We start from the raw sequence: 19,463 nt of genomic DNA, 5'->3' as shown, positions 1-19,463 counted from the left end.
CAAAGCGAGGCGTTGTGAGTAAGTATTTTCACAATTTCTGCCTCAAATATTTTTTTTTTTTGTTATCAATTATTTTTATTTTCCATAATCAAAAGAAAAATGCAATTAACATACAAACAACACAAACAATAGCAAAACAAGAAAAGGAAAAGAAGACCCACCCACCCCCTTTCCCCGGACCAACACGGAATGTACAATAGTGCATGCCTGTGCTAGGCTGTTACCACTATATAGTGATTTCTTGAATCATAGCCTTAAGCTTATCTGCAATGTCCGACCACATATTAATGTTTTCTTCTTTTGCTCCGTGTAACCTTGCTATCGACTGCTCTAAATATACTATATCTAGAAAGGTTAAGGCCCACTGGCGAAACGTTAACGTATGAGGAGGTTTCCACCGCGTAGCTACCATCTTCTTCGCCGCCGTTAATCCAGCAAAGAAGATGCGCTTGCGTATATTGTTTAGTTGCAACTGTGAGACGTCATTTAATAAAAATAAAGAAGGAGAAGATATGATATTGATACTAAAAATAGTTGAAAGTTTTGAGGCAACCATATTCCAGAATGACGACACATTTGGGCATTCCCAAACCATGTGAAGGAAGGTACCAATACTATTTGAGGCGCAGAGAGTGCAGTTGGGATTATTCAAAATCCTCATAGCACATAGTCTGCGAGGAGTTAAATAAGTCCGATGAACAAAATTTAAATGAATTTGTTGATGGTCTGGATTTCTAGAAGATAGCCTAATGTTAGACCATACTGTGTCCCAACAAAAGTCAGGGTCCAAATTTGGTACATCATTCCTCCAAACAGTATCAACAGATAGGGGCCCATAACTACAGTCTAATAAAAAACCATATAGGGTGGAAACCAAACCTCTTGTTCTGTTACCATCACAGATAAACTCATGGAAGGGGTGCAATCTAAGGGGAGCTTGCCATGGGACCCCATAGGTCCTCATGGACGTTCTCAGTTGGAAGTAGAAAAAAAGGGTATTTCCAGGCAGATTGAAGATGTCACACAAATCTCGAAAAGGTCGTAAACCATTTCTATCAAATAAGTCCCCTAATGTACGAATCCCCTTAGCCCTCCACCTTGGAAAGCGAATGGGGCGATCCTCTATTAAAAGTCTTTGATTATTGAACACTGGGGAAAATAAGTTCCATTTACAATCAATCTTACACATCTTTTCAGCTGCCCTCCATACTGCCACTAAATGAGAAATGATAGGTCCAAAGCGAACTTTGCATTGATGTGTAGTTATGTTTGAATAGATAAGATCTCTCAATTCAACAGGCTGCACTAAACTCTCCTCAAGCTCTCTCCAAGAAACCTTATTTGCTGGGTTAAACCAATTTAAAAGGGGGCGGAGCGTGAAGGCCCAATAATAAAATTTAAAGTTGGGCAATGAAAGGCCGCCATCATCTCTAGCACGTTGTAATAGAGAAAGTTTAAGACGAGGGCGTTTCCCTTTCCACACAAACTTAGATATCGAAGAGTGAAGCTTATTCCAGTATTGCGGCGGTGGTGGCAAAGGGAGCATAGAGCTTACAAAGTTAACCCTAGGAAGAACATTCATCTTTATGATTGAAACTCGAGCTTGGAGAGAGTTGGGCAAAGATGACCATCTATCTAAATCAAGACAAATCTTATTTAGAGTGTCACCATAGTTGTTCTTAACAATAGCCTGAAGAGAGGGGAAAATATCTATGCCAAGATATTTGAATTGGCTTACTACTGGGATTATGGACGGCAGGATAGCAGATCTCATCTGATCATTTAGAGGTAGAAGGGCTGACTTCGTCCAATTAATTTTGTAGCCGGAAATGGAACTGAACTGATCAAAAATTTGAAGGACGTGAGTAATTGACTGTGGTGCATTCTCAATGAACAGTAGAATATCATCAGCATATAGGGAAATGCGATGCTGTGTGTTGTTAATCGAAACAGGAGTAATATCTGCAGACTGACGCACTGTCTGAGCCAAGGGTTCGAGTGAAAGTGCGAAAAGGAGAGGACTAAGGGGACAACCCTGCCTTGAAGATCTGCCAATCGTGAATAGCGGCGAACAGATCTTACCGGTTAGGACCATCGCTGACGGATTAGAATAAAGTACTTTAACAAAATGTATGAATGAAGCACCAAATCCCATTTTATCTAGTACAGCCCACAGGTAAGACCATTCCAGACGATCAAATGCCTTCAACGCATCGAGCGACAACACTGCGGCGGGGGTCCTCAGCTCCTTAGCCCTATCGATGATATGCAATAGTCGTCTAGCATTATCAGAGGCTAGTCTAGTTCCTATGAAACCTGTCTGATCACAGTGTACTAAGGTGGTCATAAAACCCTGCAAGCGACGCGCAAGCACCTTAGCAAAAACTTTTAGATCAGAATTCAAAAGTGAAAGCGGTCTATAGCTTGCGCAATCTGTGGGATCCTTGTTCTTCTTCAACAATAATGATATAATAGCTACATTCACATCCCTGGAGAAAGAGCCACTTTCAATTGCATATCGAAACATGTCTAGCATCAGCTGACCTAGATCTTCCCAAAAGATGGCATAAAGTTCAGGGGGTATCCCATCCAAACCAGGCGACTTGCCCCTACGCATCGCGAGCACAGCTTCCTGTAATTCCGCCAGATGGAGCGGTCTATCTAAGGCTTCCGCATCCGCCTCGCTAAGGGTTGGTAACTGTATGTTAGATAAAAAATCATTGCATACTGCATCATCGTGAATGACCTCGGAGGTGTAGAGCTCATCATAAAAAGCACGAAACGTGGCATTGACCTCTTTGGGTTCTGTAACCATGGCTCCCGTTGTTGATTTGACACTAACAATATCAGCAAAATGCTCATTGGATCTAAGACGTAAAGCCAGTAAGTGACTGGGTCTTGCACTATTAAAATAGTAGTTTTGCCTTGTGCGTTTCATTTGAAATTCTGAGCGGCGCTTGAGAATGGAGTTAATTTCTTTCTTAACTAGCTCCCTCTGGGTTGCTGTACTAACATCAAAGTTATTTTGGAGAGAATTATCCAAAGTAGAAAACCGAGATTCCAATTCCACCAGTTTGGCTGACCTTAATTTTCTCTGAGTGGACGCATAGAGGGTTGTATTACTCCTGATAAAGCCTTTAATTGCATCCCAAAGAATTCTGGGATCCTCAACTGAGCCTGTATTGATATTTATAAATTCGCGCAAACCAGTTTGAAACTGAGCTACAAATGCTGCATCGCGCAGCAGTGTGGTGTTAAACCGCCATCTAGGAGCTCTATCTATAACCTGTTTCAGTGAAGCAACACACAGCACCGCCTTGTGATCCGAGAGTGACATTGGGAGCAACTCTACCTTGGCAATTTTATGAAACAAGCTAACAGGGGCAAAAACGTAATCGATCCTAGAGAATGAAGCATGCCTACCCGACAGAAAAGAAAAATCTCTAACCGTTGGGTTCATTAAACGCCAGATGTCGAGTAAGCCAGTTGAGTTTGCCCAAGCACGTAGTTCTGCAGACGCTAGTGCTTGTTCTCTGCTTTCTACCCCAGTGGATCTATCTAGGTTATGTTGCCATGTTGCATTGAAGTCAGCACCAACAATGATTTTGAAATCCGTCAGTTCCAATAAGGTTTTAGTTAGTAATTTGTAAAACTCTTTGTCTAAAACATTTGGAGCATACACAGAGACTAGTGCTAGCATTTTGCCCTCCAAGCGGATTTTAGCAACAGCTATCCTCCCGTCACTGTCAGACCAATCACCCAAAAAATCCAACCTAAGGTTACGTCTAGCCAATATGGCTACTCCCTTGGTTTTGGAAGAAGCAGCTGAAAAGGCTAAAACACGATAATGTTTATTAGCCAATCGGTTGGAATGCTCTTTTAAAAGATGAGACTCCTGTATAAATGCAAAGTCAATTGATTTAGATCGCAAAACCCCCAAAATGCTGGTTCGCTTATGCGGTATATTCGCTCCCCTTACATTGAAACTTAGAAATTTATATTCTGTCATAATTGTGGTTCAAACCATACGCACAGCAAGCACAGTAGAACATTTTAGAATTTCCTAGTTGGTCCCTCACAACAAACCTTCCCAACAGAAAAACAAAACAACCCCAAAAGGAACAGAAAGGAAAAAGCAACATCAAACGAACATAAAAAAACACATAACATTGAAGCTTGAGGGGGAAAACCCCATTAGCATCAGAGTGCACAAAAACAGTTCCCCACCCCATCAACCTATTAGTCAACCTTCATTTCACTCTGTCAGAGAGTGCAAACAAGTAACTGCCCAAAAGTAACCATACATTGCCCTCTGGTGGTTATGTAAATATATAACAGATCACCAAAGTAAAAACAACAACAACAAAAAAGTGCCTTCTTGTGGCTGAATAGCTCTCAAACATTCCATCCGCTCAAATTATGATCAATCTCCCCACTTCATATCACTTAAATAAATGAGAATGGTATGTTAACATTTCTAGTAAAGAAGGGGGAGAGAAAAAAGAAAAGAATAAAGGGGAAAAAAGAGGGGACTATAACAACTGTAATAATAATAATCAGTCCAGCATTAGGCCCACTTAGAATGTGATAAAGCCCTATAAGCCACGTTAATGCAAATAACCAAACACTTGTGACAGATAAGTGGAAATAAGGCTGTCACCACGACACGGCACTAATATAATATTAATAATAAAAATAAATAAAAAAGGAAATCAGTGTATATGATATAAAACATATATGCACTTACATATGTAGTTAGAAATAGAAATTAAAAGCACATCCGGGGGGCCATATGCAGCAAAGCACACACAGTGTTAATGCATACTGCGCCACATACAGCCCCCCCTATGCATCCATGCATACAAACCACAATTACTAATTAGAAGGGGGAAAAAAAAGAAAGAAAAGAAAAGTCTGTATACATAAGTATTTACATAAAACACAGTTATGTGTGATTAGGAAACCATATACAACACAGCACACAAGATGCATAGCAAACTTAGATAAATGTCAATCATATTAGTTAAGTCTGTTTCCGTCTTAAACAGTAAACTACCATACTCTCCCCCATCAAGAAATTAACATTTTAGAAGACAACAAGTAAAGTAGGTAAATAACTACCCCCCCCCCCCCCCAGACAGCGGATCCACGAGCACGTAGAGCCAACGCGCCACGAGATCGTACATCCCCCAGCTATTGAGATTAGAAAAAAAAGAAAAGAAAAGAACGAGTCAATGAGCCAGGGAGAGAGAGAGAGAGGAAAAGCAGAGATAGGTAGAGAGACATAGAGAAAGGGCGGGAGAGCGAGTGGTCTCTGGAACCGCGGAGCCTTCACAATTTAGACCATATTATTTATATCTGTTTCGCCTTAAACAGTAGGCTACATTACTCAATACAAAGGCCAAAGCCCAGTCTCGCCCTCCTACCCGAGAAAGTAGCGTTTTAGGAGGCATAAACGAACCATAAACTAACAACCAACATAGCCGTCATTACCTAACAGAAAAAGAGAGAGAGAGAGAGAGAGAGAGAGAGAGAGAGAGAGAGAGAGGGAAAGCCGAGATAGATAGAGAGACACAGAGGGAAGACGAGAGAGAGAGCAGGCTCCGAACCGGGACACGGAACACGTTAGACAAAGCTTAACAGAGAGAGATAAAACCCTCTAGACCTATATAGTAAGCAGCACAACGCTCAATAAGAGCAAAGAAAAAGAATACAATAATAACAAGAACAATGTCCATTATATTCAAACAAAAAAGACAGTGAATTATGCTTATAGCTTTAGCAGCCCTAAATCCTCTCTCCTTGCGGTAACCTAAATTAAAACGAGTAACACCCATCTGCTTACAGATCTTATTAAAAAATAAAATATATCTTATTCTTCAATACAAATAAAATAGGCATTATGAAACGAAACACTTGAAAACACAACGTCAAGTCAGATGATGAGTCCAAAACAATAAGTAGGCTTACATTAACAACTCACCCTTTGGGGGGGAGGAGGAGGAGAGAGTGAGGAAAGAAAGACGCTGCGTAAAAGTCATCTCCAAAGTCCCAGCCAGCTTACCAACAGTCCATTAAAGGCAAAAGGATATCACATCGGCAGAATGTGTTTGAAAGCACGCGATCACGAAAGCAAAAGTGTCCCTGGTAAAAGTTAGTTCTCTGTAACTGTCGTCTCATCATCCTGCGTAGCTAGAGTCTCGTCCGCAGCACCTGGAGTCTTGAACTTATCCTTGCAAAAGGCCAGAGCTTCCTTGGGTGAGTTGAAAGTAGAAGTCGCCTCATCCACGGTTATCCAGAATTTGCTCGGGTGCCTTATTCCGTATTTAACTCCTTCCGCGGTGATGGAACGTAGGAATTCCTTTACTGGCCCGAAAGCTGCCCTTCTCTTTGATGTTTCAGCAGACCAGTCGGGGAAAATATACACCTTTTTGCCATTGTATGTCAGTTGGCCTGCTTTCCTGGAGAGCTGGAGTATGCGTTCCTTTACCCGGAAAAAATGGATCCTTGCCAGGAAAGCCCTTGGCTTATCAGAACGTGGATTGCCGGTCCGATGAGCACGATCCACCTCCGGGGGGGAGTCGGGAAACTCGTCGGGGAATGTTTTCTGCAAAAAAGACTGGATAAAGGCCACTGGGTCAGCCTTTTCTAGCCCAGGAGAGATCCCAATCACTCTTATGTTGTTCCTACGACTCCGGTCTTCTGCTATGACGAGCTTCTCCTCCAGATTAGCACATCTTCTCTCCAATTCAGTGATACACATCTGCAAACTGTCCATGGAGGAACCAAAGTTCTCAATGGCCTCCCCATGTTCAGCCACGGTCGTGTTCAGCGTGGCGACTGCAGGACGCAGCTCCTTTCCGAAGTCATCAATCTTCTTCAGTAATTTCTTCTCCAAGCCAAGCATCATGGGTTGAATAAAACCATCCATAAACTCTTTCAGTGATTCCTTGAGGACCTCGCGCAGCATGCTCTTTGTAACCGGAGCGTCAGCGTCGCCCTGCATTGCGCCGGCCATGTTGTCAGCGTTTGCGGTCGGAGACCTGGTACTCCTCGACCTCGTGTTAATCGTATTCGGCATGAAACACGAAACAACTGCAAAAACAGACGCTCACCAGTGTTTTGGCGTTTAAAGTCTCAAAAGAACTATAAAGGCAGTACAAAATGGGCTTAAAAAATGTGAAAACTTTGCACCTCCACAGAGCTCAACAAACGCGTCCTACTCGGTCGCCATCTTGTCGGAACTCCCTGCCTCAAATATTTGACAATTTGGCCAATGTTTAATTTGTCATTTCAGAGCTATTAAAAAGACCTCAAACTGTCACTTTAGAAATGTGCAGATACCCAATATACACTTAAACTTTATACTGGTTTGTTTACTGTTGAGTGAGAAAACAATGTTGCACATTAAGTTAATCATCTGGGGACCCTCCAAAATAATTTGAGGGTTGAGAACCACTGCTTTAAAGGACAGTGCTTCAGAGCAACATGCTTCTATTTATTTACCAACTCTATTTTTATGGCATGGTGCCTAGGAGCAGAGCTGTCTAGGAGAGGGTCTGTGAGTGTGTCACTGTGTGTGTCCAGGGCTAATCTTGCAAACTGCTAGACCGATCACCGCCAAATATCTTATATCTGCCAGTAAGCCAAGGAAGTAACTTCCTGATTGTATCCCACATGTTTTATAAATTCTTAAAGAGGCGGCGGAATTTCTATTTACCTAACTTATTTTGTGCTCTGCAATGCCTATATGATATTTCATAGCATGCTGTAATGTATCTACATTTAGCCAATTAATCGTGAGGCAATGCTAGATAAGAACTTCAGCATAACACATTAATTAGCTTCTTATCTTATCAGCTTGTTAACTGAAATTCCGATCAAACAGACAGTGGCTTCTTCCCCCCTAACAGCGAATGGTGCACAGTAAAAGCCTCAGTTTGAATTAATGTATCCATTTGGTACTCTGGGAGCATACGAATGGAACCAGATGATTTGAAGTTTGTGAGCCACCTCAGGCAGATAGACTCAAGAGTTTTACACGCAGGCACATCACTATGGGTGTATACTGTATATCATTGTTGTTGGGTGGAAACCTTGTACAGTATGTTTACAACGCCTCTCACCATGACGCGTTGTGTGCTTGTAGATCGGCTATTTTCACTAGTTTTGTGTGACAGTCTTGTATGATGAAGCAGGGCTAAAAAAGAAAACGTACAAATTTGAAACTTGGAGATACGGGGTTTCTGCCCGGCAGTGACGATATGTGACCTCTCTGCAACAAGCAGCTGACCGATTTGGCGGTCACTTAAAGGCGAATACCACTCATTTTCAACATTGAACTACAGTATGTCATTAATATACCTTAGAGTTGTTGTGTGGAAATAAGAAAAAAAAGTCCCCCACTTCTGTGTTGCCTAGAACTGGAGGATTGATTGTGGGGTCATGTGATCAGTGACATCATGAAGATGTACTCTTTGGCTTGCAGAGTACATATTCACGATGTCACTGATCACATGACACCGAGGCGAAAGCTTTGTGGAAAATAGCAGATCAACAAGCACACAACATGGCTTGCATTGTGAGCTTGTCGCTAAGCTATTTGCAGCAAAAGCTTTCTCCACAATAACATAAAAATGAAATTACTCTAGCATATAGTTGAGGACCTCCGGTCAACCATAATAGGGTTAAGTGGTTATAAGCTTGCCTCATTCACTGTTGTTCTTCTTGCTGTCAGTGTCACTGAAGGTTGGAATAGCTTTGTTTGCTCTCACCACCACCCCGGGACCACCAGTGGGCTCTGCTTCTCTCTGAGTGTTCTGTTTTCCCCGAAGGGGATTGTAATTTGATGTATCTCCCTGCTCTTGGCTCTTGGTTGTTTTCTGGTGTGCTAAGCAGTGAGTAATATATAGCAGAGCCTGAACGCCAATATCAAATCTAATATTCAGACTTACAGTTTTCGATATCTATTCCTGAGTTATCTGACTGAAATGGATTTGGAGGGTGCATTTGGTTCCATTTGGTCCCCCTTTTGAAAACCCACTGAAAGACTTCCACTTTAACTTAAAAAAATAGTCGTGCAGCATGATAGCGTAGTCAGACATTGATATAGAATAACAAAAGGACTGCTAACGACCCCGCTTGCTCCCTCCACCGTCCACTCCATAGAATCACCAGTCCATAGTCTGAATAGAGCAAAAAGCTGCTAGGAGCGTCACAGAAAAAGTGAAGCCAAGAGCCACGCGTCCAACGGACAAGTACATTTTTAATGAGCTTGTCCGGAAGGATTTATTACTTGTCCTGGACAACAGAACAAGCCTTAATGTCAAGCCCTGGACGTTTTGTGAAAAGAGCCTGTCGTGTTTTTCCCACGCAGGTGGTGGTGATCGTGCTGTTCCTGTGTCTGCTGGGGGTCAGCCTGTACGGGACCACGCGGGTGCGGGACGGCCTGGAGCTGACGGACATCGTGCCGCGGGACACCAGCGAGTACGACTTCCTGGGCGCCCAGTTCAAGTTCTTCTCCTTCTACAACATGTACGTGGTGACGCAGAGCGCCGAGTACGCCCTGCAGCAGCCACTGCTGCACCAGCTGCACCGGCGCTTCCACACCGTGCGCTACGTGCTGAAGGAGGACAACGGGCAGCTCCCCCGCATGTGGCTGCACTACTTCAGGGACTGGCTGCAAGGTATACCGCAACATCCAGTGGTGGGAAAAAGTACTCAAATGTTTTACTTAAAAGTCCGGAATTCAAAATGTACTTGAGTAAAAAGTTCAAAGGTATTGGCATCAAAATGTACCAAGTACTCATTATGCAGAATGTCCCAGTTCAAGTTTTCAAATGTATAAAGATCTTTTGAAAATAGCGGCTCACAATGCGACACTTTTGCGCTCTGCTGGAGCAAGTAATACACGTAGTGGAGTTAAAAGTACAATATGTAGTAGAGTAAATGTAGGCTATAAGTACAGGTCCACTGGTGCTCACTTCGCATGGTGGTATGAAACACGACACAGCTGCATATCTCCTTGTATGGGCTGTTCTGTCCCTGACATCAGCTGTGGTGATGTCGGTCTCTCTGTATTTCTATGATGTTAGTCTCGTACTGCATACAGACTTAGGGACATACTGTAGGGACCTACACACAAAGTCAAACGTAAGAGCGGTTAGCACTCTATCCCTGTGATTCCAGACAGTTCACTTTCCTTATAATCACTTTGTTATGTTGGCAAGGGTGCCTATAGTGCTCTGTGGGTTGCTGGTTGTAATCCCAGTGATAGCTAGTGCCTAATAATGTTGAAGACGTGCCCGTCAACAAGGTCTAATTAGCCCCCAACCTGGTCCAAGGACAAGTTAGCCATGAAAATAGCTAGAGAGCAGTGATGAGTAAGCAGAGTGTCTGACATGTGTCTTACTGTAAAACACATTGTGAGAGCCTGTGTGTGGAGCCCGTTGGAGCCACACAGAGAGTGTGTGGGAGAGAGAGAGCTGTGTTTGATATTGCTCTGTGCAATGCTGGGACAAATTGGAGCCAGACAGTGCCGGGGAGCGGGACCCAAAACAACATGTCCCACAGACAGACCACAGCATGGGCCGTTGGGGGAGTGGCGGTAGTGGTGGTGGGGGGGGGGGGGGGGGGGGGGGGGGGGGGGGAGTCAGGGGGTGGGGTGCTGGGACTTTACACATATGGATTAGAGAATCCTACCAAGAGAGAAAGGCACATGTTCCTGATATATTCCTAATGATCGTTGAATCAAAAGCAACCCGTTTTGAGGCTTTTGAAGTCTGGTGGAGGTGGTCCAGAATAAAACAGAGTCATCATATTAAATCAATCTAGCTTATTATATGTGTGCTGTGCTGTGCTGTGCTGTGCTGTGCGGATGCAGATGCGTAGCCGTGACCTTGTAGAGGCAAAGAGAGGCGAACACATTTGGTGTAGAGAGAAATAAGGAGTAGGCCAAGTATAGAGCCCTGGGGGACCACAGTCAACTAAGTATAACAGTTTTAAGTGGTTACAGTTTTGATATCAAGGGCAGTAGGAAGGGGGGCACTTGGCGTAGTCGGTAGTCCTGTCGCCTCACAGCTAGAAGGTCCTGGGTTCAATTCCCACCGGGGACGCTGTGGGCGCTGGGGGCGTGTTCTCTCCTCCACGTCATCAGTGTCCATACCCCCTAAGTGGGGTTGGCAAAAGGGCCTTTTTGTGTGGAGTTTGCATGTTCCCGTTTCCCTTATAGCGTAGGTACCCTCACAAAAAACATGCAGTAATCCTGGTCTCTATACTGCCTGATGGAGGGGGAAAGGAACTGGTTGGAATAACATTTTCCTTCCACGCGCTACGTCCAACCCGGGAAACCTCCCCGTCAGGTGAAAAGAAGCGACTTGTACTCCTCATGAATAGAAGGAAGCATGAGGTCAGTCCGTTGATTTCCCCAGGTTGGCAGAGGGAGTGTACTCAGTGTAGCGCCCAGGCTCTCACAATGTGTTTTATCTAAATTACAGGTGAAAAATGGGTTCCAAAATCGTGAAAAATAAGAGCAGTAGGAAGACGTTTAACCCGGCTGTGTGTGTGTGTGTGTGTGTGTGTGTGTGTGTGTGTGTGTGTGTGTGTGTGTGTGTGTGTGTGTGTGTGTGTGTGTGTGTGTGTGTGTGTGTGTGTGTGTATGTTTTGCCCCACTCCAGGTCTCCAGCAGGCGTTTGACAAGGACTGGGAGGCAGGCCGCATTACGCTCAGCAGCTACAAGAATGCCTCTGACGACGGCGTCCTGGCCTACAAGCTCCTGGTGCAGACTGGACGCAGGGACAAGCCCATCAGCTTTAACCAGGTAGGGACCCTAACCCAGGCCTGTCACAATTATGACATCATCTTCATAAGGGACATTGGCAGTGTCGATGGCATTTCATCATGTTTGCGTGGCGTGTGTGTGTGTTTGTGTGTGTTTTGATGGGTCCATGGCTCGGCTTCGGAGAACCACACCTGGCTTATAAACTCTCTCTGTCTCTCTCTGTCTCTCTGTCTCTCTGTCTCTCTCTCTCTCTCTCTCTCTCTCTCTCTCTCTCTCTCTCTCTTTCTCTGTCTCCCCCCCTCTCTCTCTGTCTCCCCCCCCCCCCCTCTCTCTCTCTCTGATGACTTTACCAAGCCCAGGAATTTAAAGCCCTCGCTGGAGCTACAACTCTCCTCTGAAAAAGCTATTAACTCTTCATTTAAACCATTTGTCCCATTTGCCAGCTATAGGCCAGAGATCCTAAGCGTAACCAGTGTGTGTGTGTGTGTGTGTGTGTGTGTGTGTGTGTGTGTGTGTGTGTGTGTGTGTGTGTGTGTGTGTGTGTGTGTGTGTGTGTGTGTGTGTGTGTGCGCGCGCGTGTGTGCACAGTTTTCAGTCAGCACATGCAATACTTTGACAATGCAATGCATATGTAACTTCGACATAGATGATGCAGATTCACTGTGACACCAGTTGGAATTCAGTGTAAGAACACACATTTTTATTTCTTCAGGCTTGGACACAGCTTAGAAATATAATCTTTACTGTAGATATTTAACAAAGCATCCATTGCTTTAATGCTGCATTTGAAAATGACCTTTATAACAAAAAAACATATATATATATTCTCCAGCATTTGCGGACATCGTGTCTAAAATAAATACGATTAAATAAGATATGAAACGGTTGTATAGAATCAGAATAACTTCAGATTACTGTAGTCAACATGAAGCAGTGAGAGAGAGAGAGAGGGAGATTGAGACAGAGAGAGAGAGAAGTAGCTTTTGTACACAGTATTTTTTTTTACCCTGTATACTTTGTTGTATGACAAATGACCAATGCTTTAACTAGGCCTATTAAAAATAGCAGATGGTGCCGCGCTGCGAACTTGTAGATCTGCTATTTTTGAAAAATCGTGAGTCGCAAGTCTTTGAATATTTTTGACCCTAGTCTATAAATGTCTTCTAAATCCTTCATCTAAATCAGTGGTTCTCAAACCTTTTCATGTCAAAGACCCCCAAAATACTTGCATTTGGCCGCGGACCCCCGATTTCAAAATATGTTGTTCCAGGGACACAAGCAAATATTTTAGTTAACAAATGTTCGCTTTTCAAAAGATATATTCAAAGATGCAAAGATTTTTCTTGCACTGCGAGCTTGTATATCTGCTATTTTTCAATAGTTAGTTGAATAGTTTCAATAAAGCATTACATAATTCTAAGTGAACAAAGAGGATTACCAGGCAGGTGGGGAGGAGAGGCAGGGCTGGCTGCTCCCTGGAGGAACATCATTGTGTTTGTGCAGTGCACGTGTGTGTGTGTGTGTGTGTGTGTGTGTGTGTGTGTGTGTGTGTGTGTGTGTGTGTGTGTGTGTGTGTGTGTGTGTGTGTGTGTGTGTGTGTGTGTTTGTGCAAAGAAAAAGTCCCGCTACGATCTCGGACCCCCCCTCTCTCTCTCTCTCTCTCCCTCTATTCTCGTCTTCCTCCACTTTTCCTACGCGCGGCGTCTTGTTTCCCTGACCCAGTAAACGTCCCACTCTGCCCCTCCCTCTTCCACCGGGCAGCAGGCAGGAAGCGGAGGTACTGTAGAGGCCTGGTGTGCGGCCCTGTGACATCACTTCCTGTGCATGTGAGGGAAGCGTAGTGGCCGTGGGGCGTGGGGGCCCGCCGGCCGCGCTGCCCCAGCTTCTCCTGACAGCTTGAAGACATACAGTTGTTGCGTATCCTGCTGCTAAATTCAATCCAGATCCTCTGGAATCCAGCTCTGTCTCACTCACTCACCCCTCTCTCTCTCTCTCTCCCTCTCTCTCTCTCTCTCTCTCTCTCTCTCTCTCTCTCTCTCTCTGTCTCTCTGCCCAACTTGCTCTCGCTTGCACGACCTCTCTCTCACTCTCTCTCTCCCCCTCTGTGCTGCTGCTGCTGTGTCCTCTTTCAATGAGGAAAGCTGAAACACGTGGTCTCTTTGAGGCAGCTCAGTGTGTGTATGTTTTGAATGTGTGTGTGTGTGTGTGTGTGTGTGTGCGCGTGTGTGTGTGTGTGTGTGTGTGCGCGTGTGTTGTGTGTCCGTCAGTGGGTTGCACGGCACGCACGTACTTACGGCAGTAGCTATTTTCTTGTGCCGCCCCCAAATGAAGACCAGATCTTTTCCAACCCTGGCAAATTGCGAAGCTAGATGTTTTATTTTGATATGCCCACACCACGGCTCTGTGCAGATTGTATTCTGCCTTTGATCCGTCGCTGCTAACATTTCTCCCTTCCCCTCATGGCCCTCGCACGGGAATCATATGGGTAGACGAGAGGGCCCTTCTGTGTGTGTGTGTGTGTGTGTGTGTGTGTGTGTGTGTGTGTGTGTGTGTGTGTGTGTGTGTGTGTGTGTGTGTGTGTGTGTGTGTGTGTGTGTGGTGGAAAGATAGGACAGGGAAGCAGGCACAGCTCTGTGGACAGAGAGAGAGAGAGAGAGAGAGAGAGAGAGTGAGAGAGTGGTGGGCAGATTTGGTGCGGCAGGGCAAACTGTGCTAATGCTATCAAGAGCTCTTTTCTTCTCCGCGCCGGGGTTGGTCTGTGGCGCCGGGCATTCTGGGTACCCGTAGGGGTCAGGAGAAGCAAGTGTGAGCAACATTTGTACAGATGTTGTGTTATTTTTATAGCTCTGCTCCATTTGCTGGGTGGCATTTCCCTCGGTGTTAACAACCAGGTTAACTGCACACAGACGCGCTCAAGGACTACAGCCAATTTTTTTATTGTTACGCTAACTCAAGCAATTTTTCTACCCCCCCAAAACCCCCCCAAACCCATAGCCCCCCCCCTCAACCCCTCCAAAAAAATCCCTCCTTTCTCCATCCACCAAGCCCCATGAGTCCAGCGCCTCACCCCGTCAAACCCCAGCCCCCCTCAATGCTTCCCGTGCCTCCGTGAAGGAGGGATTTATCGTTCTGAGAAGAGAGAGTGGCGTAGAGCGGTGTGCAGTAATGGTTTTACCTCTCAGGAGGTAGCCATGCTAGGCTACGCTCCCCTGCTCCTGCAATGCTTGGGAGGGAGGGAGAGAGAGAGAGAGCAATGACTTCAGCCTGATTTATACTTTGTCATACGACTACGTTGTGCGCTGCAAATGGCCGGTGTGTGTGTGTGTGTGTGTGTGTGTGTGTGTGTGTGTGTGTGTGTGGCTACTTCTGCATTTTATTCAGGGCTTGACATTAACTTTTTGAGACCCTTGTCCTTTGGACAAGTACATTTCCCATTCACTTGTCTGGGCATAAAAGTCAAATGAGACATTTCACAGTCATTTCTTTCTTGAGTCAGACATTGGAATAGAATAAATAACAAAAGGACTGCTAACGACCCACCTCCAACCTCCACTCCATAGTACCAGCAGTCCATAGTCTGAATACAGCACAAAGCTGCTGTGTGAAACCAAGAGCCACTTGTCCAACGGACAAGTACAATTTTAATGAGCTTGTCCGGAAGGATTCATTACTTGCCCCGGACAACAGGACAAGCCTTAATGTCAAGCCTTGTTATTGATACAGCAGTTCCAGATAATCATGTATCCTGCAATACATGGGAGGGAGAGGGAGGGAGAGAGAGAGAGCAATGACTTAAGCCTGATTTATACTTTGTCATACGACTACGTCTGTGTGTGTGTGTGTGTGTGTGTGCGTGCGTGCGTGCGTGCGTGCGTGCGTGCGTGCGTGCGTGCGTGCGTGCGTGCGTGCGTGCGTGCGCGTGCGTGTGCGTGCGTGTTACTATGCATATTATTGATACAGCAGTTCCAGATAATCATGTATGTACTAATGGAACAAACATCATTATACTAACTCCACAAGGAGACTTGGTATTTTGGTAACACATATTGAAGTAGTTCTGCAACGGTACATGCAAGAAAAGTTATTCAGAGTAGTGGGGTAGTTGGGCCTGAGGTTTGCCAACCAACACCTAAGCGGTAGCTGATTTAACATTTTCCATGTTTTAATGTGGCCTGATAATTCCGGGAAACTGTGATGAGAAATACGGGAATATTCAGAAAGACGACCAGTGTTTGACTTGTTGACATTTCTTTGGTCGGAAAGAGAGAGAGAGGGAGCAATATTTGACTCTTATTTTGAAAGCTGCTCCGTTCTCTCTCGCTCATGCGTGTGTATAAATAAGCATTTCTGTGGTCAGTTCACCTGCACTGTGTTTTGGTTCAAAATGTCTCATTTCCACAATTTCTTTTCATATCCAATATGGACTTTGCAGCCTCAGTTTGATTTCCTATGCAAGCTCTTCCTAGGGTTTTCACCTCACCTGCACTTTTCCAATGATTTATTTTTAAGTGTTGCCTTTTATCAACCTACTGCATATACTACTGGAAATAATATTCTCCTCCAAAAATGCCTGACATAATACAGACAATGTATGAGCTTAGGTGTATTGTCTGAAATGTTTTACATTACAAGAGCAAAATGCCTGCTGTGTGAATATGGGAAATTACTTTTACTGCTTCGCCCAGCAGATGGTTCAAATAAACAAAACAATAAACAAGATGTATGGGGGTCCCCGCTTCATCTCTCTCTCTCAACTAAGGGGTCCTTGGCCTGAAAACATTGAAGACCCCTGCACTAATGCTTGGTGTGTGTGTTGTGTTTTGCAGCTGACCCGTCAGCGCCTGGTGGACGCGGACGGGATCATCAACCCAGGAGCGTTCTACATCTACCTTACGGCCTGGGTGAGCAACGACCCCATAGCCTACGCCGCCTCGCAGGCCAACATCCGCCCACACCCTCCCGAGTGGCTCCACGACCGCACCGACTCCATGCCTGAGACGCGCCTCAGCAGTAAGTTCACACAGTCACACACAGCAGGCTCATGCTCATGCACGCACTCACATACACACGCACAGCCACACACACTATACACGCATACGTCCCTCCCAGCATTAAATCTGCAATCCGGAATTTAATAAGTTGTATAAGTATCGTCTGATATTTGCCTCATTGACTTCCACGGCATATTGGCAAATAAGTTGACATTCACCGATGGCAGTAGCCCATGTTTATCAGTTGTTGTGACACATCAAAATGTTTGCGCTGGATATGTTATGGTGTGTTGGTTATCTGCAGCCTGATGGGGATTTCATTGTTTACCTGTTTCACGAAACGGCAATGAATTGTTGACTTCGACTTTATAACCCAGAGGTCGATGGATCGAAACCATCCTCTGCTAACAATGTTGGCAACGTTTATTCAGATGAATTCACTTTCATTCACAGCGAACAGGCAGTACCACAACAACACCGGTTCCCTCCATATTCACATCTGTACACAACAACACTCACTGCGCAGCTTTAAATCCCAGTGTGTGCATTACCGTAAAATGTACAATAGAGGAGAAATAGTGTCTTGTGTTGTAGGTCAAAACTAGGCCTTTTTCACTGTTGTTTTTTCTCTTCTGTTTGTACCCTTTTAGTAATGTTTATATGTGCTTTTTTTTGTAAAGTTGCTTGTTTTCTATATTGGGACTACGCATGGAAATTAGCATTCTTTATTTACATTACAGTATATGTGTGGTGTTCATTAATATGCGCCCATATTCCCAGACACAGCGCAGGGAAAATTATCTTAAATCAAGTTTATATTGGTCACCTGTGAAATAAATGCTGTTTAAACATCACCAGGGTCTACATTTCTCAATATAACAGTAGGGAGGGAGACCACCTCCAACCAGGACAGATTTACTAGTTATATTGTAGGAACATACTGTATGTTACCATAAAAAGCATTTCCCAGAAACATTTATTCATTCCACATGCAAAGGTTGTAAATAAAATAACAGAATTGCATACATTTGAATAGGCTTACAGTATATGGCTTGTGTTCATGGTTCCCGGTGCATTTGTTTTGCACACCGCTCCCTGTTTTGCTGCCTAACCGTCATGTGGATGGTTTTGCGTTTGGTGTGATTTCTTTTATCAGCGGTTCTCGGGCTCCATTAGGAGGCTGCTACATGTGAGCAGCGTTTACCTTCTGTGGTTTGGTTTATTTCACTCTGTCCATCTGTGGAGTCACCTCTCCTTGTCTGCCTCTTAGCTTTAAGTGAGGTACTAGACTTTACTGTACCACTGCGGTGTGTGTGCGCGTGTACGTGTGTGTGTGTGTGTGCGTGCACACACATACACATGCATTTGTGTGTTAGCTCAAGTTTCAGGGCTGGGTAGCAGGGAATGGGTCGCTGTGGCTCTCTAATGGGGCCTGTGGTGAATGGTATAATCCTGACTACCATGGGGCCCTTGCAACACACACACATACACTTTACTATTAAAACTCAGTGACCCCCAACGCTACACACACCCTGTTCTCATTTCCCTACCACACAGACCCACACTCGCACATAAAAACAAACACACCCACATTCTGGCCCACTCCAGGCCTGTGATTTGGTACAAGTCAGGAAGTGCTCTGTGGGGGAGAGAAACGATTGGATAACAAGCTGAGACCAGGCTTGGGTGGAAAGCGCAATTGGATAACAAGCAGGAAGCGCTTTACAGGGGGGCAATGTGATTGGATAAGCAGCGTGAAGTGCCGGGCTGTGCGGGAGCCCCCCGGAGCAGATCTGTGCTGGCCGAGGGCCAACTGGTGTCCTAATGGAAATTTATAGTGGAGATTATAATGGGCCAAACCATGTTAGCAAGTGCTGCTGTCTGACCCTGCAGGCACTGTAGAACACACACGCACACACACACACACACACACACACACACACACACACACACACACACACACACACACACACACACACACACACACACACACACACACACGCACGCAACCTTAAAACATGTTTGGTTTCAAAGAAAACCTTATAGGTAGTGACATGGCTAAACATGTATTTCGAAATGCTTACACGGTGTACCATCAAAGTAGTTTAACTGTGTAGTTTTGAGAGGGGGGGTTACACAGTCAAATCTTCAGTGTTGACTTAACTCGGTCAGTGTAAAAAAATCACACCCGTGTGAAGTGGAGCTGTGTGTGTGTGTGTGTGTGTGTGTGTGTGTGTGTGTGTGTGTGTGTGTGTGTGTGTGTGTGTGTGTGTGTAGATCATGTGTACCGATTTTTGTGACATTTGAAGAAAATATGTAGGAAAAGGAGCAAAAAGTGTGTTTTGGAGAAAATTCAAGATGGCGGAAAATCTATCCTGGTGCAAATGGGCGTGGCCTATATGGGGAGATGCATCTTGACCCAAGGAATCCAGGGAAAAAATATTTTTAATTTTCCGATCCAAGGTTCAAGAGTTACGGGGCAAAACGTAAAGTGGGCCGTTATAGCGCCACCATGAGGCCAAGTGATGTAATTATTTTTCGATTCATTCTTAAAATCATTATGAATCTCCTCTCCGAGGTTTGAAACTGTAGCTCCTATGGTTTACGAGAGAAAAATACTTGAAAGTGATTTCTTGCATTGTCCCATTATAAGTCAATGGGGACAATTAAGCGCCGTTTTTAGCCGATTACGT

General features: G+C 44.7%; 1 protein-coding gene across 1 annotated transcript in view; it reads left to right on the top strand.

The window, feature by feature from the left end:
* ptch1 (patched 1) overlaps positions 1–19,463 on the top strand; it is a gene marked incomplete at both ends in the record, with an annotated part of 86,290 nt that overhangs the window by 51,395 nt on the left and 15,432 nt on the right. The window contains 3 exon segments of the mRNA XM_080739181.1: positions 9,377–9,686; positions 11,676–11,818; positions 16,606–16,789. Of these exon segments, the coding sequence (XP_080595307.1) occupies positions 9,377–9,686; positions 11,676–11,818; positions 16,606–16,789 (637 nt within the window).

This window comes from Nannobrachium achirus, assembly GCF_963921795.1.
Source record: "Nannobrachium achirus genome assembly, chromosome: 12".
NCBI lineage: Eukaryota > Metazoa > Chordata > Actinopteri > Myctophiformes > Myctophidae > Nannobrachium > Nannobrachium achirus.
This window is presented reverse-complemented; position numbering and strand designations above follow the sequence as displayed.